Source organism: Salvia hispanica, chromosome 3 (genome assembly GCF_029641045.1).
Source record: "Salvia hispanica isolate PSC_SH4W2 chromosome 3, Shi_PSC_v1, whole genome shotgun sequence".
Classification (NCBI taxonomy): Eukaryota; Viridiplantae; Streptophyta; class Magnoliopsida; order Lamiales; family Lamiaceae; genus Salvia; species Salvia hispanica.
The window spans coordinates 7,351,390-7,369,439 of record NC_142694.1 but is presented as its reverse complement, the minus strand read 5'-3'; the positions used below and the strand labels follow the sequence as shown (position 1 = coordinate 7,369,439).

The 18,050-nt window shown below is 33.5% G+C and overlaps 2 protein-coding genes across 4 annotated transcripts; one reads left to right on the top strand and one right to left on the bottom strand.

Annotated features, from left to right (window-relative positions):
- The first annotated feature begins 2,250 nt into the window (after positions 1-2,250).
- On the top strand, positions 2,251-5,685 carry LOC125215656 (uncharacterized). Its single transcript, XM_048117139.2, has 8 exons — positions 2,251-2,566; positions 3,433-3,577; positions 3,651-3,819; positions 4,097-4,367; positions 4,454-4,719; positions 4,801-5,019; positions 5,130-5,232; positions 5,357-5,685. The coding sequence occupies exons 1-8, from the start codon at positions 2,416-2,418 to the stop codon at positions 5,419-5,421; spliced, it is 1,389 nt and encodes a 462-aa protein (XP_047973096.1). The 5' UTR covers positions 2,251-2,415; the 3' UTR covers positions 5,422-5,685.
- Positions 5,686-10,208: 4,523 nt separating this feature from the next.
- Positions 10,209-17,164, bottom strand: LOC125214418 (RNA-binding protein 1-like). Of its 3 annotated transcripts, XR_007175111.2 has the most exons (8): positions 16,912-17,164; positions 16,269-16,390; positions 15,954-16,188; positions 15,788-15,849; positions 15,619-15,700; positions 14,362-14,482; positions 12,465-12,546; positions 10,209-11,014 (listed from the first exon to the last, which is right to left on the bottom strand). XR_007175111.2 is itself a non-coding variant. In XM_048115440.2 (7 exons), exons 1-6 carry the CDS (start codon positions 17,003-17,005, stop codon positions 14,376-14,378), a joined length of 702 nt encoding a protein of 233 aa, XP_047971397.1. In that variant the 5' UTR covers positions 17,006-17,164; the 3' UTR covers positions 10,209-11,014; positions 14,362-14,375. The 3 variants fall into 3 exon arrangements, 2 of the variants coding, with proteins under 2 accessions (XP_047971397.1, XP_047971396.1); XM_048115440.2 differs by lacking the exon at positions 12,465-12,546; XM_048115439.2 differs by lacking the exons at positions 10,209-11,014; positions 12,465-12,546 and adding an exon at positions 13,931-14,253 and having other exon boundaries at positions 16,912-17,163.
- Between the last annotated feature and the right edge of the window lie 886 nt (positions 17,165-18,050).

Here is an 18,050-nt window from a genome sequence, read left to right as displayed (position 1 = left end):
GTTTTTTCTTATGTCTTTTTTACTTTACTAATTATACATATTAAAATATGTATCATTTACAAGTTCATTAATTTTTTTGAGGACGGAGAGAGTATTAAATTTTCTTTTTGAATAAATAAACTACCGGTTTGACGTGCGTTTATTAGTTGGGTGAGTGTTAAAGTTAATGTATTTGCGAAGAATGTTAAAGGTACATATTCTATAACATAGACCATAGTTACATAGATATAGTATTTACTTCAATAGAAAACCATAGGCATCCGAAACGTTATAAAATAGTGTCGGTCTTATTGAAGGCAATACAACTGGATGGAATTATTAGTTCCTAGATCCCTAATTTTTGTCATGATACAGAAATCCATGCCATTTTGCATGAGACATTATTTAATGCCACAACAATCAATTAGCCAAATAGGAGTCGAAGTGAGGAAGGCAGCCTGAAACCATGTTCTCTTTTTGGAGGCTAATTTTATAATTATAAATAAAATTGAATTTATGACTTCAATAACAATTACCAGGTTAGAATATTTCTCACATTTTTCATCAATTCTAATTTCTAGTAAAGGGTAGTACACTAGTACTACTAGGGAAAAAATAAGGAGTAGTTTCTTTGTTGTTTGGACAAACCTTAAATTAAATCTGTTAACCCTGTAATCTAATAAATATAAAATGTGTTCAAGCACAACGTGACTGCCGAGAGTTCAATCATGGTATAAATTAGGGGTGGGTAGGTACGGTATACCTTACCAAAACCACCATACCGTATACCTTACCGTAAATACGGTAAGCGAAAAAGTCATACCTTTACCTTACCAAAGTTTTCGGTATACCGAACTTCGATATACCTTATTTTCGGTATGACGAATTTCCATACCAATACCGTATCTCATTTTCGGTATACCGTACCGAAGTTCGGTATACCTTACTTTTACAGTATACCTGACTTTCAACATCAATTAAAATAAAAAATTAAAGTTTCTAGAATATTATTTATATTTTATAATTTTAAAAATAAATTAAATATAATGTATTCATAATTATATTTATATTTTATGATAGATTTTATAATTTAAAAATATATAAAATATATTTTTATATATAATTGTGTTTATATTTTTGTGGTATATACCTTAGTTTACGGTATATACCTTAATTTACGGTATATACCGAATTTCGGTATGCAGCGGTATACCGCGGTATTTGAAAATTCATACCGTTACCTTACCGGAATCTTTCGGTAAGGTATCATACCGTACCGAAAGTCACGGTATACCGAAAATTCGGTATTTTCGGTATTTTTTCGATACGATAAGGCCGGTATTTCGGTATTTCGGTATTTTTCCCCAGCCCTAGTATAAATATACTTACTAGTGTAAAATTATGCAACTTGTAGCTGATCATAAAAAGGATTTTTATGGAGTAAATTAGTAATAAAAATAAATTTATGGTTTCGCTTTAGACTTCAATATTGAGATGATAATGCTAAGAAAAATAAAATTTCTAGGTGAATTAAATGTTTAATTAAACCACCAACAAATCTTGTCAGGTTAATGAATTACCAGCATTAGGCATTAGCACACGACGAGTTAATTTCATCTTTTTTTCTTAAAACTCCCTTTATATTTTTTTTTCATTTTTTCCTTAATGCAAATACAGTACGGACAGGGGCGGATCTATGCATGCTTAAGGAGGGGCATTCGCCCCACCTCATATTTTCTTCACTATATAAATATTGTCTTTCATATAATTTATATCTTTTAATTTTTCAATAAATGCCCCTCCTCATGTTTTTAAATTATCTTTATAGATAAATTTGCCCCCGTCCCTACAAATTCCTGGCTCCGCTCCTAAGTACGGAGTAATTTTTTAACTCAATTCACGAATCTTTACAACGTAGGTAGAAATAAAAAAGTTAGAATTTATCTTGACAATTTGAAATATGCACATGGATGATCATACAATTCGCAAAAAACTGTATACGGATTAGTAATGCAAAAATATTGTTTTGATGAAAAATGATAAATATCCAAAAACCCGCCAAATGACGGGCCCACAATTCGAATCCAACGGTCATAAACCACAGATCTCTAATCCAACGGCCCAGACTCCTCTCTTCCCGTTTGCCGGCCCGCTCCGATATCCAAGTACCGACACTAATCGACGGTTCCAATTCCTCCACGTGTCGAGACCAAAGGAGATGATGAGAATAGAGTGTGACATGAACTGCTCTGGCAAAGCAGTGTAGATACTTTTACACAGAGAAGCACACTCTAGTGTGTGTGAGTGTGCATATATACATATACGCTGAATTCAGCTAAACCTGAGTGAGGATAATTCGAAATTTTCTCGCTCTTCTTCATTTTTCCTCGATTTTTCTTTTTTCTCTGAACGAGTGAAGAGTGGAGGTGAGAGAGAATGGAGATTTTCTACTATATGGTGTTCGGCGGCCTGACCGCGGTGGTGGCGGCGCTGGAGCTCAGCAAAAGTAACAAGGATCGGGTTAATACGTCTTCAGCTTTCAATTCGTTCAAAAACAATTACCTGCTCGTCTACTCGCTCATGATGGGTAAGTGGATTTCGTTTCCTGATCTCGGATCTTAGGCCTTTTCGATATCGCATTGCGTGGAAAATTAATTTGATCTACTTCGATTCGAGTGAGAGGAAAAATGTTTGCGAAAAATGCTGTGATGTTGTGGAATTCTGCATGATTTGGATTGCGACGGTGATTTCTATGTGTATCAGTTTTTTGTTGTGTTGTGTGATTTCTTTGATTCGTAAGCATCTGTGTGTGACTGAATGTATGAGATTGATTCTGGATCTGATTTATGTGAATGTGATTTGATTTCTATGTTGTTTCTTGTGGATCTGTACCTTACTTGAATTTGAGTTTGTTTAATATGGTTACATATGCTGCTGGAGAATGCTTGTTGAACTTAAAGTCATTTCTACTTGTATGAGTTGGTTGTAACAGGTCTGTTTTAGTTTTATTCTGTACTATGATAAAATAAATGGAAATTGAGTTTGTTAGGTACTATCAGGTTAGAGCTTGTGGGGTCTGTGTTTTGGTCGATTTACATAATATGTCTGCTGATTCATCGATTGTTCTGCTTATGAAACAATATACAAGTATTAAAGTTCTGGTGCTTATGAATTTGGAACTCTGTGGCTGATTGATCTAATTATTTTATGCCTATTTGAATCTTAATTGATAGAATTTGGTACCTTAGTAAATACAGTGCCTGGATAATTTATTAAAATTAATGACTATAGACCATACTGTAAATCATGTTTTCCCATCAGCATATAATTGTCATGTTCATTCAATCATGCTTGATTTTGAACAGTGGTTTAATGATTTCCTTTTTATTCTCAAAGCATTCGTGAACATTGATATTTCTGCTTTCTGATGGCTTGTTTTATGTGTGGAAACAGCTGGTGACTGGCTGCAGGGTCCATATGTTTACTACCTCTACAGTACATATGGTTTCGGGAAAGGTGAAATTGGCCAGCTCTTTATTGCTGGATTTGGCTCGTCCATGGTGTTTGGAACCATTGTTGGATCTCTAGCAGATAAACAGTGAGTTGAAGTGATGCTAATTTGATTTACTATGATATATTCTCTGTTTGACGTGCATGTAATGAAATTGTAGGGGGCGAAAGAGAGCTTGTGTGACTTACTGTATCACGTATATACTGAGCTGCATTACCAAGCATTCTCCTCAGTATAAAGTTCTGATGGTTGGTCGCATTTTGGGTGGTATTGCCACATCTCTCTTGTTTTCTTCATTTGAGTCATGGCTTGTGGCAGAGCACTTCAAGGTATTGTCTTCTTTAAATATATAGCCCTGCTGAATTTCCAATTATGAGTGTGTACTTGTGCTAGCTCACCTTTCTTGATGTGACAGCATCATGCAGAAACTCATCTCATAATGTAATGGGTTCAGTGCTGCTTTGTTCTGTTTCTTGCTGTAATGAACTTGCATTTGCATTGAATTTTTTTATCAAGTTTACTGCTATCTAGAAATGGTCTTTTTAATACAAATTTACTTTATTACGAATTTATTATGTATTGATTGCATTTAATACTTTCTTTCAGAGAGGCTTTGAACAACAATGGCTCTCAGTAACGTTCTCCAAGGCAATATTCCTTGGCAATGGTCTTGTTGCTATTGTAGCAGGCTTGTTCGGAAATTTGCTGGTTGATTCTTTTAGTTTGGGGCCTGTATCTCCTTTTGATGCTGCTGCCATATTTCTTGCTATTGGAATGGCTGTGATATTATCAACATGGAGTGAGAACTATGGTGACCCTTCAGAGAGCAAAGACTTGCTCTCTCAATTTAAGGGTGCAGCCGTAGCAATTGCTTCAGGTATTCATAGTTTTCTTAACTGAAATGTATATTTACCAACCGTAGGATAGGTTATTTGTCCTGACTGAATATTTTTCATTTGTCAGATGAAAAGATTGCATTGCTTGGCGCAATTCAATCTCTGTTTGAAGGTTCGATGTATACATTTGTATTCCTCTGGACACCTGCCCTAAGCCCAAACGATGAAGATATTCCCCATGGTTTTATCTTTGCTACATTCATGTTGGCTTCAATGTTGGGAAGCTCGATTGCATCTCGCTTGTTGGCTCGCAACACAGTTAGAGTGGAGAGCTATATGCAGATTGTATTCATCGTTTCATCTGCTGCTTTAATGCTTCCCATATTGACAAATGTATGTCCAAGTTTTTGTTCTTATGCTTGATATAATCTTGGCTGAGGGGACAATATCTTACCTCTCTTTGCTTTATGATAGTTCTTAATACCAGCAGATCCAGAGAAGAAAGGCGGCAGCATTTCATTTTCTGGCTGTATCCAACTTCTTGGCTTTTGCACTTTTGAAAGTTGTGTCGGGCTTTTCTGGCCATCCATTATGAAGATGAGATCACAATACATACCCGAGGAGGCTCGAAGCACTATCATGAACTTCTTCCGCATCCCACTCAATATCTTTGTTTGTATTGTTCTATACAATGTATGCCTTCTGGTTCTTCCCCTCAAATTTTGTTCATGTTCGGTTATATAGTTCAAAAATCATGTTTTATTATCCCGATCAGAAATCATGACTGTTCTGTTTTATTGCAGGTCAATGCGTTCCCTATCACAGTTATGTTCGGTATGTGCTCCATCTTCCTCTTTGTGGCCTCCATCTTGCAACGACGACTTGCAGCAATTGGAGAGAAGCCAAGTAAGTAAACATTGCATGAACTTAACTGCTTACTAGAGTCACGGCATGAGATTTATGTGGAAATTACTAACCAAGACGTTTCAAATCCTCTGCCATTGTCTCATTTTTGTCTCAATTTCCTCAGAGACCGAAGATTGGGCTATGATGAAGGAGAGAAACAGTGAGGTTGAGCCACTAAACGATGCTTGATTGATTTAGTTTGAATCTGGGATGAGCAACTATTTTCTGCCATAAATTGCAGAGAGTAAGTAGTTTGTAGTCGAGCATATTATTAAAATTATTTGCACTCTGCATAAAAAGATGGTTGTGAGAAGTGGAGAGACTCCTTTTTCTCTAACAGAAATGTGCAAATTTACACCATACTACAAATTTTGGATTTATCTCACGCTGTAAGGGTAGTCGAATACTTCCCATAATTTCCAGTTCTACTAAGTATTACTAGTATTTTTTAAATCTTTGATTTTTTTAAGTATTCCCATTGCCCAGTTTTGTATCAGCCATTTGCTTTTTTACTGTAATACAATAGCTTTGTCGAGCAAACTTAATTTGCTTTGCCAATTTTGTCGCGTGTTTTGTTCACCTAACTCCCAACTGCTATTAGTGTTTGCTTGTGTGTATAGAGCATTTCAAAATGAATGTAATTAAAATGGTTGATTGATGAATTTGACACAATCTATAATTATAATGATTTGTATTCCTACTCATTATAGTGATTAATTTTTTTTTTTGGATTGGTAAATGAACTCAAATTTAAAGACCGTCCCACGGAGGACTTGAATCTGAGACCTTTGACCTCAAGTATTAATCTCTGTACTGCATGTCTAACTCACACACACAAAATTATACTCCCTCCGTCCCACATAATTTTACCCAGTATTCTATTTTGGGTCGTCCTACATAATTTTACCCATTTCACTTTTACCATTTTTTGTAGTGGACCCCATATTCCACTAACTCATTCCTACTCACATTTTGTTATAAAACTAATACTTTAAAAGTATGACCCACATCCCACCAACTATTTCAACTTACTTTCCATTATATTTCTTAAAATATGTGTCGGGTCAAAGTGTGTAAAATTATATGGGACGGAGGGAGTAGTGATTAAATTGATTGAGTGTATAGTGGTTAAAATAGGTATGGCAATTTTATTGTTGTAATAATTAGAGTGGTAATTGTACTGTTAAATTGAGTACGGAGTATGTTTTTGTGGTATGATCAAATTATTAAAATGGATAAGTGAAGTTGTGAACGGAAAGAGTAATTAACTTCAAGAAGAAGTGTAGTTATGAATTTTATCCGATGTATCGTGAATCAAATCCAGATAAGCACACAAAAAAAATCAAAATGTACGTTATTAACACAAATTATTTGACTTGAAAAATTATGAGTATAATTAAACACAAAACTGAATAATACTAATTTAAAATTGCAAACACACTGCATGTTTTCTATAATCATGTTTAGCATATTACTATTATTATAGTAGATGATTAAGAATAAAACTCCACAGAGCACACTTTATTCTCTTACCTTCATGTTTTGGCAGGTGTAAATGAAGACAAATAATTCCTAGTTTTTTAATATAAATTTAATGAAAATTGTTAAATTTAGATGTCAATTAATCACAATAATCTGTTTAGAAGTTGGACATGGTTTTGCCTTAAAAAACCTTAAACGTAGTTGTTTACATATGCAGACTTGAAAAGGCATGGAGGGAGTGTGAAATCCTTAAATCAAGTGAAATTATCCATAGTAGCGACAGAAGTATGTGAACAATAATAATCATTGGATATCTACAGTGAAGTGGCGGCTCATCTTTTCATATCTGCTCTCTTTACCTAATTTGAGAATTTGGTTATGAATATTAATTAAAATAAATCAGAATATAACCACTAGTGTGGCTAGGCCGGTTTTAAATTTAATAAAAATGCATTATAGAATTAGCAGTAGGTTGCTTTTTTAACTACTAGATTTCACCTAGAATGATAATTAATTGATTCAATCAAAATTATTTGCACAAACCTATGTAAAGGAAGTCAAACTACCTGTGTAGTTGTTTTTAATCGACAATCTACAGAAATAACAATTCCTTTAGACTTCGCTGGAATTTGTCCCATTGAAAACTTCAAACAGAAAAAAGAATTCAAAGAATTTTAATTATATACTCTCCTATGTCTAATAATAGATGACACACTTAGATAATGACACAAGATTTTAGGATATAGTATGTTAAATGAAATATTTATATTAATGTGAGAGATAATTTTGTTTAAAAATAGAAATGTGATATTTTTTGTAGGATAAACTAAAAAGAAAAGTATGACAATATTATAAAACGTAGGAAGTATAATACTATAACACAAAATATTATAATTAAATATATCAATTTATTTATATTATTTGTAAAGTAAGATATTTCTTCGCTACATAAATTAAACTCGTTTTAATACTTTGGAGATGATGAAGAGTTGAATTGCGAAGAAATTAGAAAGTTGTAAAGAGATGCAAATTATTATTATATGTCAAAAAGGTAGTACCTAGATTTCCCCTATAATATTTTTTAAATTATTGTTATTTGACGGACTTATTTAGGAAGAGTTATTAATTGTTTAGTTATAAGTGTTGAAGGGGAGGAATTAGGTTATCTATGATTTTCGATTCCTTAAATATCCTTTTGTTAAGTAACTTAAGTTCACCAATATTTTTTCATGTCTCTCAACTTTAAATTTTGTAGTTATTTAATTTTTTTATATATCATATATATTCTGATTTAAATAAAATATAATTTTTTTAAAAAATAAGTTAATATCATAATTAAACCCATACACTACTAAGCGCAAAAACAACGTAATAAATAAAAATACTGAAATAAAATAAAATAAAAAATAGTACTGAACTAATGAATAATAAATACAGTATTGTTTAGTTTTAGCATTAATTTCGATGCCGTTAGTACCAAATTAAATTTGTTGGGTTATTTTAATTCACACTACTTGGATGATCATTTAGGTCCGTACCATTTTCACGTGGCATTCCTATTTGAAATCCCACTTGCATAAAAAAAATAGGACCATATTTAGTGGATTCTTAGATCTTGAAATCGTGATGATAATATTGTTTAGTTTCAAATAAAAATAGATGATGCCCCGTTTCCTAAATTTAGGACTAGGGTCCTTGTTTGCTAGATGGACCAGGACCAACCATTTCCATAATTAAAATAATAAAACCCTCCCTCTATATAATAACAGGGTTTCACCATTTTCATAGTAATTAACACCACCTTACCTTATTCTTGTTCACTCCATAGCTTGAAGAAGTAGACATGGTGTGATATTGTTTCGGTTCGCCACCAAAATAAGCAGTTATTTTTGGCGATGAGCCGAACCAATATCACTCTTGTATACCTTTCATCAAACAAAAATGAAAATAAAATAAAATCATCTCCAATATTCTTACAAGAATACTTCTGTGGCCAACAGCATTTTCTTCTAACCTAGCTTCCTTCCAGGTAATTAACAAATTTATTAGTATATAACTATTTCACTTTTTTGTCAATTTCTTATGTGTGATCACCAATTCACCATTGCTCTAAATGAGTAAATGAATTACAGTGACGATTAATGCTCATTTAATTACTTTTACAGTTACAATCGAAACTTTCTTTCATATTACATGTAGTATACTCTTTGACAAGTTTCATGATAGTAAGCTCGAGGCTATAGAAAAATGAACCAACAATGTCTCCATCTCTCTCTCTGACTCTCTCTCTCAAGATTATGTTTGTTTCAAAACCAGTAATTTTGTCTTTTTCTGGGAAAGAATTTGTGAAGCATCTCATGCAAGAAAAAAGACATAAGGTACACGCACACGTTTTAATACTACCGGAAATAGTTGCTGTCTGTGGGCATATTAATATTTTGCAATAAATAAATATCAACTTGGTTAAGGAAAAAAACAATTACTCCCTCCGTCCCTAATAATTTGTCACCATTTAATCCAGCACGGATTTTAAGAAATGTAATAGAAAGTGGGTTAAAAAGTTGGTGGCATGTGGGTCCTACATTTGTATATTAATTTTATAAAAAATGTGAGTGTAAATAAGTCAGTGGAATGTAGGGTCCATGACCAAAAATAGTAAAAGTGAGAGGTGACAAATCTTTAAGGACGGATGGAAATGGAAATATGTGACAAATTTTGAGGGAAACGGTGAGTAATTAGTTTTAGTGTAAGTAATCAATGTCAATCCTAAATATTGAAACTCTAGCTAGAGTAGGTTTTACTACATGTAATCCGATTGACTGGACTTGCAAGAATCTTTCTTTAGTAGTATTATAAAAATAAATACTACTCCTGTATAAAATAATCCAACGAGGATTTGGTTTATTATACTCCCGAGATCATCCTCTTTTTATATTTTGAAGGGGGAATTTGTTTCTTTCGTGGATTGAATTGGTCTCAAATCATTGAGCATCACCTGTCACTTGGAATTTCATACTCTCTTTCCATGATTTATACAGTACGAGCTTTACAAAATGTGAGTCAAAGTGATGAATAAAGTTAGTTGTATAAATCTCACTTTTATCTAAGTGTTTAGTGAAATATATGAGTGTAAAGATTGTTTGTTCGGTAATAATCATATTTCATTCTTTCAACCACGGAGATTGATGTTGAGACATGATACGTACAAATGCAATAATTCTTTATGAATTTAAACTCTGAAACGTGATACTCAACTTTGATCAAATTCAATAATTTATAAGCTGTTGTTCTCTTAGAATTATACAAACAAAAAAAGTATTGATTCATGAGAAAGTGGCTATTGATAAAAATGAGACAGAAACCAACCTTTTCTCTTAATTAGGTAGAAATAGAATGAATAATACGCATACATCTTTTAACTGATATTTCTTGGAGGCGATTATTATAAATAAATGAGAAGGCCTTCTCATGTGTCGCAAAAACGTCTACAAACATATCAAAGAAAACTAACATATTATATTATTTTATGAACAACATATAATGTCAATATGTCATTTTCAGCCCTTCTTGATTTCCCCCAAAAATACAAGCATATAACTGGAGATTGAATATTATACAGAAATGAGCTAAATCTCTCTTCACACATGGAAAAGAAACAAGAAATCAGGTAGTACAAATTTGCACCTTCACATCAAGGCATCAAAATGCAACACCTAAATGGAAGCTTCACATAATGCTGTCTCCCAGAAAATGGAGACGGCACCGGCCACACTCTACAACTTTATACAAAGAGGCCAAAACAATGTACGCGCTGGTTATGCACAAGCACCATTTCCTATTCTGTTAAACCAGCAATCTGGCTTTAGACATGGTGCTTAAGACAAGATCACGTCATTCAGTTACTAGGCTCATATATATTAATATTAGTATCCAAGTGAATGCGATTCGGCACAGAAAACTTCAGTGTAACATAGCACAAGTGCCGTTCCTCAAAGGAACCTCTTTCATCTAAATTTGTTTGTCCTCGTCCCCTCATTTATTTGCTCATAAATAACTTTTTTTCTTTATCTACCTTCGGAACATAGCACAAGTATCGTTCCTCAAAAGAAACCTCTTTCACCTATATTTGTTTGTCCTCGTCCCCTCATTTATTTGCTCATAAATAACTTTTTTCTTTATCTACCTTTGGCTGCATCCAATCCTCTAGTGGAAATGCTGTGGGAGAGCGCATCATTCTGCCATAACCAAGCAAGATACTATACTGTCCAACCAAATGGCAGGCTCCGCTCCGTGTATAACACTGCACAACAAGCCAGAGCATAAAGCATTTTTCAAGAGAACATTTCAGCATATGCAGGCAAAGAGCACATACACAGTAGCATGTAACCACATATCATTATATACAAGCAAATGTAGGAAGTTGCACTACAGATCAAGTCAATATCTGTAGATTACTAGAAAACATAATCTGGGAGGTACAGCACAAATGAAGTTTGACATCAAGGTATGCATAGTAATTATGCCCTTTCCTTGAAAGGAGGTTAAGTGATTTTTAATACTGTGGGACCTCTAATTATAATAAATGCACTTAAATAATAACAAGTACAAACGAGCATGATATTGATGATCCCATATTTGTTTTTCTTTCACTTAATCAATGAATTGCCAGTAAATTTAGCAAATCATCACCTTATTCAAGTATGAAAACAATAAATCCAGAATATTGAGACAGCCTAATCTGAGGATTCTTCAAGCAGAAACAGCATTTTAGTAATGAAAATCAATAAATAGCATTCTAGTCATGTAAGCTATACATATATGTTTGGGGAGGGTCTGTCCACAAAGTGTGGGATTGTCGTTTTTTATTTTCATTAATGGGGAGGAGAAAAAGGAGGTTAGAGTTATGAACATGATTAAACGAACTTAGTTAAGGACAAAATTTGCCAATCCAAAGCATCAGCCATGTTTAACATTTTTTCCTTGATTCAATTTAGCCTGTATGAAATGTTTCTATACCGTTTTTCAAGTTTTGACAAATGGAGTGCCTTTAAAAAGAATAATATGGAGCATTTTGACATCGAAATACAGGAAACTAAAAAAATAACTTAGAATTACTACAGGTTGGAAATTCAATAAGGATTCCACACAACAAATACCTATAAAAAGTAAAATGATACATTTAGATGAACAGAAACAGAGCTTAGAATTAAAATGCAAACACTTGGAATAGTTTAGAAAATCTGATGCTAAACAGGTAGATAAACTCATATAAATATTTGATTCAGGAACCAATATCCAAAAGAAAAAATGTAGTAATTAAATTAAATGAAGTAAACCATTTTAAAGGAAGGAGCCTTCCAATGAACTCAGAAGAAATCATTCAAAAATATATTCATAGACACTCCGCAAATTTCCAAAAGACAACCTCTTAGTACTAAAACCCCATAGATTAAAAGAAAACACTAGGGGACAAAGGGATTGCAGACTCTCTTGACTGTTTCTTATATCCTTAACCATCCACTGGTAGAAGATCATACATAATTAGCATACCAGATGCTCATACATCATTTAACTCTAAGGTTTTGTGTGGTTATGTTTATTCTGGAGGGCTGGATATTGGGGGGTCAACTTTCTGGATAAGAGAAATAATGAAACAAGACTTTAGTGTTTGTCTCTATTGCACTAGATATGAATAACGGAAAAAATGTAGATACATTTTATAGCATTACAATAAATGTTATGTAACGTACCTTGTGAGCACCATGTGTAAGCACCGATCTCCGATAGTCCACGTTAGCAATATTTGTTTTGTTTTATATTTGATTCTAATACCTAAAAAATTGTTATTAACATCATTAATTCTACAAATTACATAAAAATTGTTCATTTTCTATTTAACTTTAAATAAATGAATAACACAACAAATCAAAGTTTTATGTAATGTGTAGAAGTAATATTGTTAATAACAATTTTCAAGGCATTTGAATCAAACTAAGATTATAAATAAATAAAATAATGTTAACATAAACTAAACAAGAGCAATTCTCACATAAGGCATGTGGCATAATATTTCTCCCACATGGTATTTATGCATTTATAAGATGTTCATAACTGTAATTTATATATAACTGTAATTTAACTACTGGAGATTGACAAAATAATATTTGAATAGTAAATTCCTTTTCTGAACAAAATGTAGTTACCAAAACTGAGATTGTAGGTAGAATTATGTTGTAAGATGCAATATGATTAGTAGATATAATTATGTTCATCAAAATACAACTTGAGATCATTATAAACTTATAAGAAATTGACGGATACTTATTAAATTTAGAAAAAAAAGAATGACAAAAAATGTAAGTCACAAAGAAAAGTTGAACGTATGTTTAAAACAATATAACAAAACAATTCAAGGGAAATACTTAAAATATTAACATAAATTTGTGTAAAAGTAATGTGAAGGATACAAAATGCAACAATGTCATATATGTTTTATAAACTAATACATGTGTATGTATATGTGCATAAATATATATCACGGTACAAAAATATATAGTGAATACAGCTCCCCGTCCCTGATCCTCATTTATAACCACAACAAACGCCATGTTAGATGTCCCTCCTATACATCCTTGTTAGTGATATCGACTATTTTTGCTACACTAGTATTTTTATTTATTGCTTAAAGTCAACCTCACATCCACTCCTCCTTCCACAAAGCATACCCCCAAAGTCCTCAATCCTAAAGCCCACTAAGACAATGACTAGCTTGTCTTCAAGGACTATTTTAGACGCATCACCTAAGGTAAGTACGATATCATTAACATGATGTCAGTTGAGGACATGGTGCATCTATTGAGTAATGGAAGAGAGGAACAATAACTTGCCTTTTATCTCAGGGGGGATTGTGATGATGCATGCTCATCTTGTTTGTGCTCCAATGGAAGACACATAAATTTTATTTATTTATTGGGGGGGGGGGGGGGGAAGGGAGGGATAACAGTTCATAGAGTTGTTTACAGCTCTAATGCTTTATTAGGAAAAGACGGGTAATCTAAGCCTACATAGAATAGCGGGTCATTTCATTATAGATTTTTCAAGATATTATTTTAGCAATATGATATTGACATTGATACTCCAAGGAAAAATTTAAAATATGTATGCAAAAGCAAAAAATGGTAGTGGTTCTGGTCTATGACATTTAACCACATCAAGCTTAATAGGAAGGTATCAAGCACAATATTCATTCATAAATCAAGGTGTACGTAGTGAAATAAAACGATAATCTCACAGCAGGAGATGATAAGCCCAGCATTCCTAGGAGGTTCCTTACAACTCACTAAATGTTATTACATTTGATATTTATTATCAGCCGGTTAAGGGAATTAAGCGAGAAGGGAAGGTTAGGCCACCCAGTCGTCCCTCCAACTGACACAATCGAGATAAACCCCCTGATTCTAAGCAAAGCCTCTGCAAGTATGTCGCAACACTCCAAAGCTGCGATACTCACAAACTGTAAACCTTTACAATCAGTGGGTCCTACACAGAAGCGCATGTCCACATTTAGAGCAATTCGCTGACCGTCTTAAGTTTTCTTCATACCAAGAGGTTTATTAGCAATTGGGGTCAAGCATTAATAAATCTCACCTGTCAAACCAATCTCAACGGTTACCACGATGCCCACCACCTAACCTTGGACCAGGAGGATTGCGGGCAAATTGAACCCTTAAGTGGCCTGAATCCCGCTCGTGCTCATCAAATATGTAACCTGAAAGATTAGCTCGAGTATTTATGATGCAAATAGCTTCACTTTAGACGACAACAAAAAAACATCTAATTTTTCAGAGGAAGGTTATGCCAGTTTTATACCATTATAAGCCTGAACAATCAAATCAAGTCGATAATAGTGAGATAACCCATAACAGAAAGGGAAACCCCAATAGATCCCACTACCACAACTACGGCATCAGATACTCAACATAGTTGGCTTGAACAACGACGTTTTGTGATACCAAAAATAACTAAGTATTGCAATTTGCAAGTAATAAAATCACAGAATACATTGAGAATTCTAAACAGTTATTTACATCAAGTAATTTGACAAATTTTATTTTGACGTAGATAAAGACAACAAATTCATTAATATTTATGACACTTTAGCTCCTAGAGAAATGTAATAGTACTAATGTACTATTAAGAATTTTGTTGTTGAATGAAAATGTGACTTTGAATTTTTTAGAACCATTTTACAATCTAATATCAAGATCCAAACTATCATGAAAAACTCGTAAAAGTGGACTTTGAAAACCAGAGGACATATGAGTTATTAAAAATTCATACATATGTCCGAACAAAGACCCATACAGAAGTCCCAACAACAAAAAAATCCACGACCAGACGCATAAGCATGGGGCAAGAAGCCAAGAACAGTACCCTCAAAAATTCAAAAGACTAAGAAATGTTGTTGAATCATATATCAAAAAAAAATTCTTCAGATCACATATTATTAATTGCAAGGAAGCATTTTGGTGACCACAGCAAGATTCTAAGAGAATATCTAGGTGGAGTATGCCATTGTTGCTGCCAACTTCGATCAGAGTTTCTCCATCAAGTTTATTCTAGTTGGAATAAGGTCAAAGGTTATTAACTAGATCTACTTTTGATCTTTGCACACATGTTATACGCTCAATATTTTTCTTTAAAAAAAACACATACCCTCACTATGACCTCAAGCGCATTAGCTAAAAGTGTCATATTAATTTGTAACAGTGATAATCACATAAGCAATTTTAAACACACACCCATCATAACTTAACAAAAAATCAAATCCAGAACAATATGCCAGCCAACCTGAGATGCAAAGATTTTATACAGGAAATATAATCAAATCATGTGCTGACTAACCTTGCAGAGCATCCATTGCTGTTGCCGCGTGAGCTGGACTCTCAAAATCAACAAAGCAAAGCACCACAGGATCTCCCCCAGGCTACATGGATTAGGAAGCAAATTTAGCAAAATTACACATACATTCTTTTGTTTTTAATTTTCTTCAAGAAGAAAAAAGGATTCTTACATTTCTTGGTGCTTTGTTTACAAGCCTTACTTCCTTGTAGCCCACAAAAGGGCGGAATATGTCTAAATCACAAGTAAAGGAACAAACCAGTTGGGGATACTAGGTAATTTAAAGGAACAAACCAGTTGGGGTTACTAGGCAACTTTGCATGTATCTTAAAGGATACGAGACACTTCTCTGCGAGTACAGTTCGCAGGTAATCCCTCCACAAACAATGTGCTGCTAGCATCAGGAGGGAGTGAAATTTCAGGTCGTCCACCCACTCCCATTAACCGGCTTTGTGGAGCAGCTGCTGGGCCTGATTGTACCATTCCTAGGACCCTAAGATCATCAATTTCATGAACACCATCAAGCCCACCAGTACCAGGTCTTCCAGTTTGACCACCATATGATGGAACTTGCTGTTACAGTCCACTAACAAATTACAAAAATACTAGGCCCCGGTTCAGAAAAAAGAAGGATAAAGGAATAAGAAGAATACCAAACTACGCAAGTAGCGTTCATATGATGCATTGACAGAGTCAGTATCTCTAGAGACAACATTTCCTGGCCTTTCATTGCCGGGTGTATAGTAGCTTGATGTGTCTTGTCCACTTGGCATCTCTACACAATGAACATTAAATATAGAGAATAGACTAATAAAGAAAATTTGGTGAAAACCAAATAAGCATTTAAATTATCACCCACAATAGGGCCGAGAACCTTAAGGAGACTTCCTTAAGTAGCCAGTAGTTTAGATTTCAATAAGCTTAAACAGAGTCATGGAAAATGAAATAGAGATCCAAATCACCCACAATTAAGGATTCCGGTCCAACATTGCAACAGATACAAAGACACAACTGAGGTCGCAAACTCCGGCCACCAAAACAAAACACATTCAACTATGCAGTACCCAAGATCAGAAATTTATCATTTTGCAATAGGCGTGCCATTGCCACACGTTCACCACCCAATAAGTATGACTATACACATGAAGCCGAACAAGATACATAAATAAAAATTAAAAATAAATAAATAAGCACTAGCCCTAACCCCAAATAAAGCGAAATCACGAGAAATTCACATCGTACAAGTACTGAGAGAACGATGAATCGTGAGATTAAGATAGGGAGAGAGGGATTTACCAAACTCGGAACGAGTCCGTTTCGCAGCCATCTGAGCTGGAAGCGACACCGCCGGCTGCCTGTTATCACCGTACCTCCAGAAAGCGTCCGCCATTGTTGATTGGTAGTGAGAATTGGACAAGAAAAGGGGGTAAATTCAATCCAATTGAAAAACTAGGGTTTTGGTTTCCGAATTTCAGACAATCGATACTAAGGCTGCCCACCCTATACGTTTTGGTATCGAGTACGTTTGATTAATTGGTTGAAATTGGGCATCCAATTGTTTGTAAATACATTACTTTTAATCCGCGTAATTAATATTTGTAACTGAATAAATATACTTGTACACCGTTCTTAATAGTCTTTTATTAGGTGGATTCTATTCTTTCACTAAAAAATATTTCAAAACTTTTTTTTTAATTTCTATCTCTTTCTCATTTTATCGATTGAGAAAATTGCAATTAAATCACAACTTTTAATTAACTTCTGGTCTATCATGATGAAAATAGTTAATTAAATCATAATTTTTTACATTCCTCAATTGTCACGTGCAATTGAAATTTTAAGAAATCGGTTATGACTTTTGTATTTTTTGTTATTATATCTTCATCAGTTACATAATAATCATATAAAATCAACCATCATAATATAGAACAATACTAAATTTATGCAGAAGTTAATGATAAATTTCTTGATTAATTCGTTTTCTATTTTAGGATAGCAATACAAGTTGAGAAATAAAAAAAGCGTAATACACTTATGGAATTGCATTGTCAATCTTAGAATACAGGCAATTGAGAAATGTACATAAATTATGATTCAATTAGCTACTTTTATAAGTTATAAGATAAATTGTAAGTCGATCAAAAACTGTTAGTATAATTAGCTACTTCACTTAATATATCTTACTCTGTTTCTTTTGAGTCGTAAAAGTCCAAAGTTATACATGCATGCATTATGCATATCACGGTATTTCCCATAAAATTCATATGTCATCGATTACAAATTGTGCAGTGCATACTGTTTTATTTAATCAAGGGACTAGTGCTGCAAAATTGGGATTTAAAAATGAGATTTACAATTTTTTATCACGTTTTAGAGACAGTACTTATTTATCCGGAGAAAGTTTTTAAAATCAAATAAAATTTGATGGTAAAATC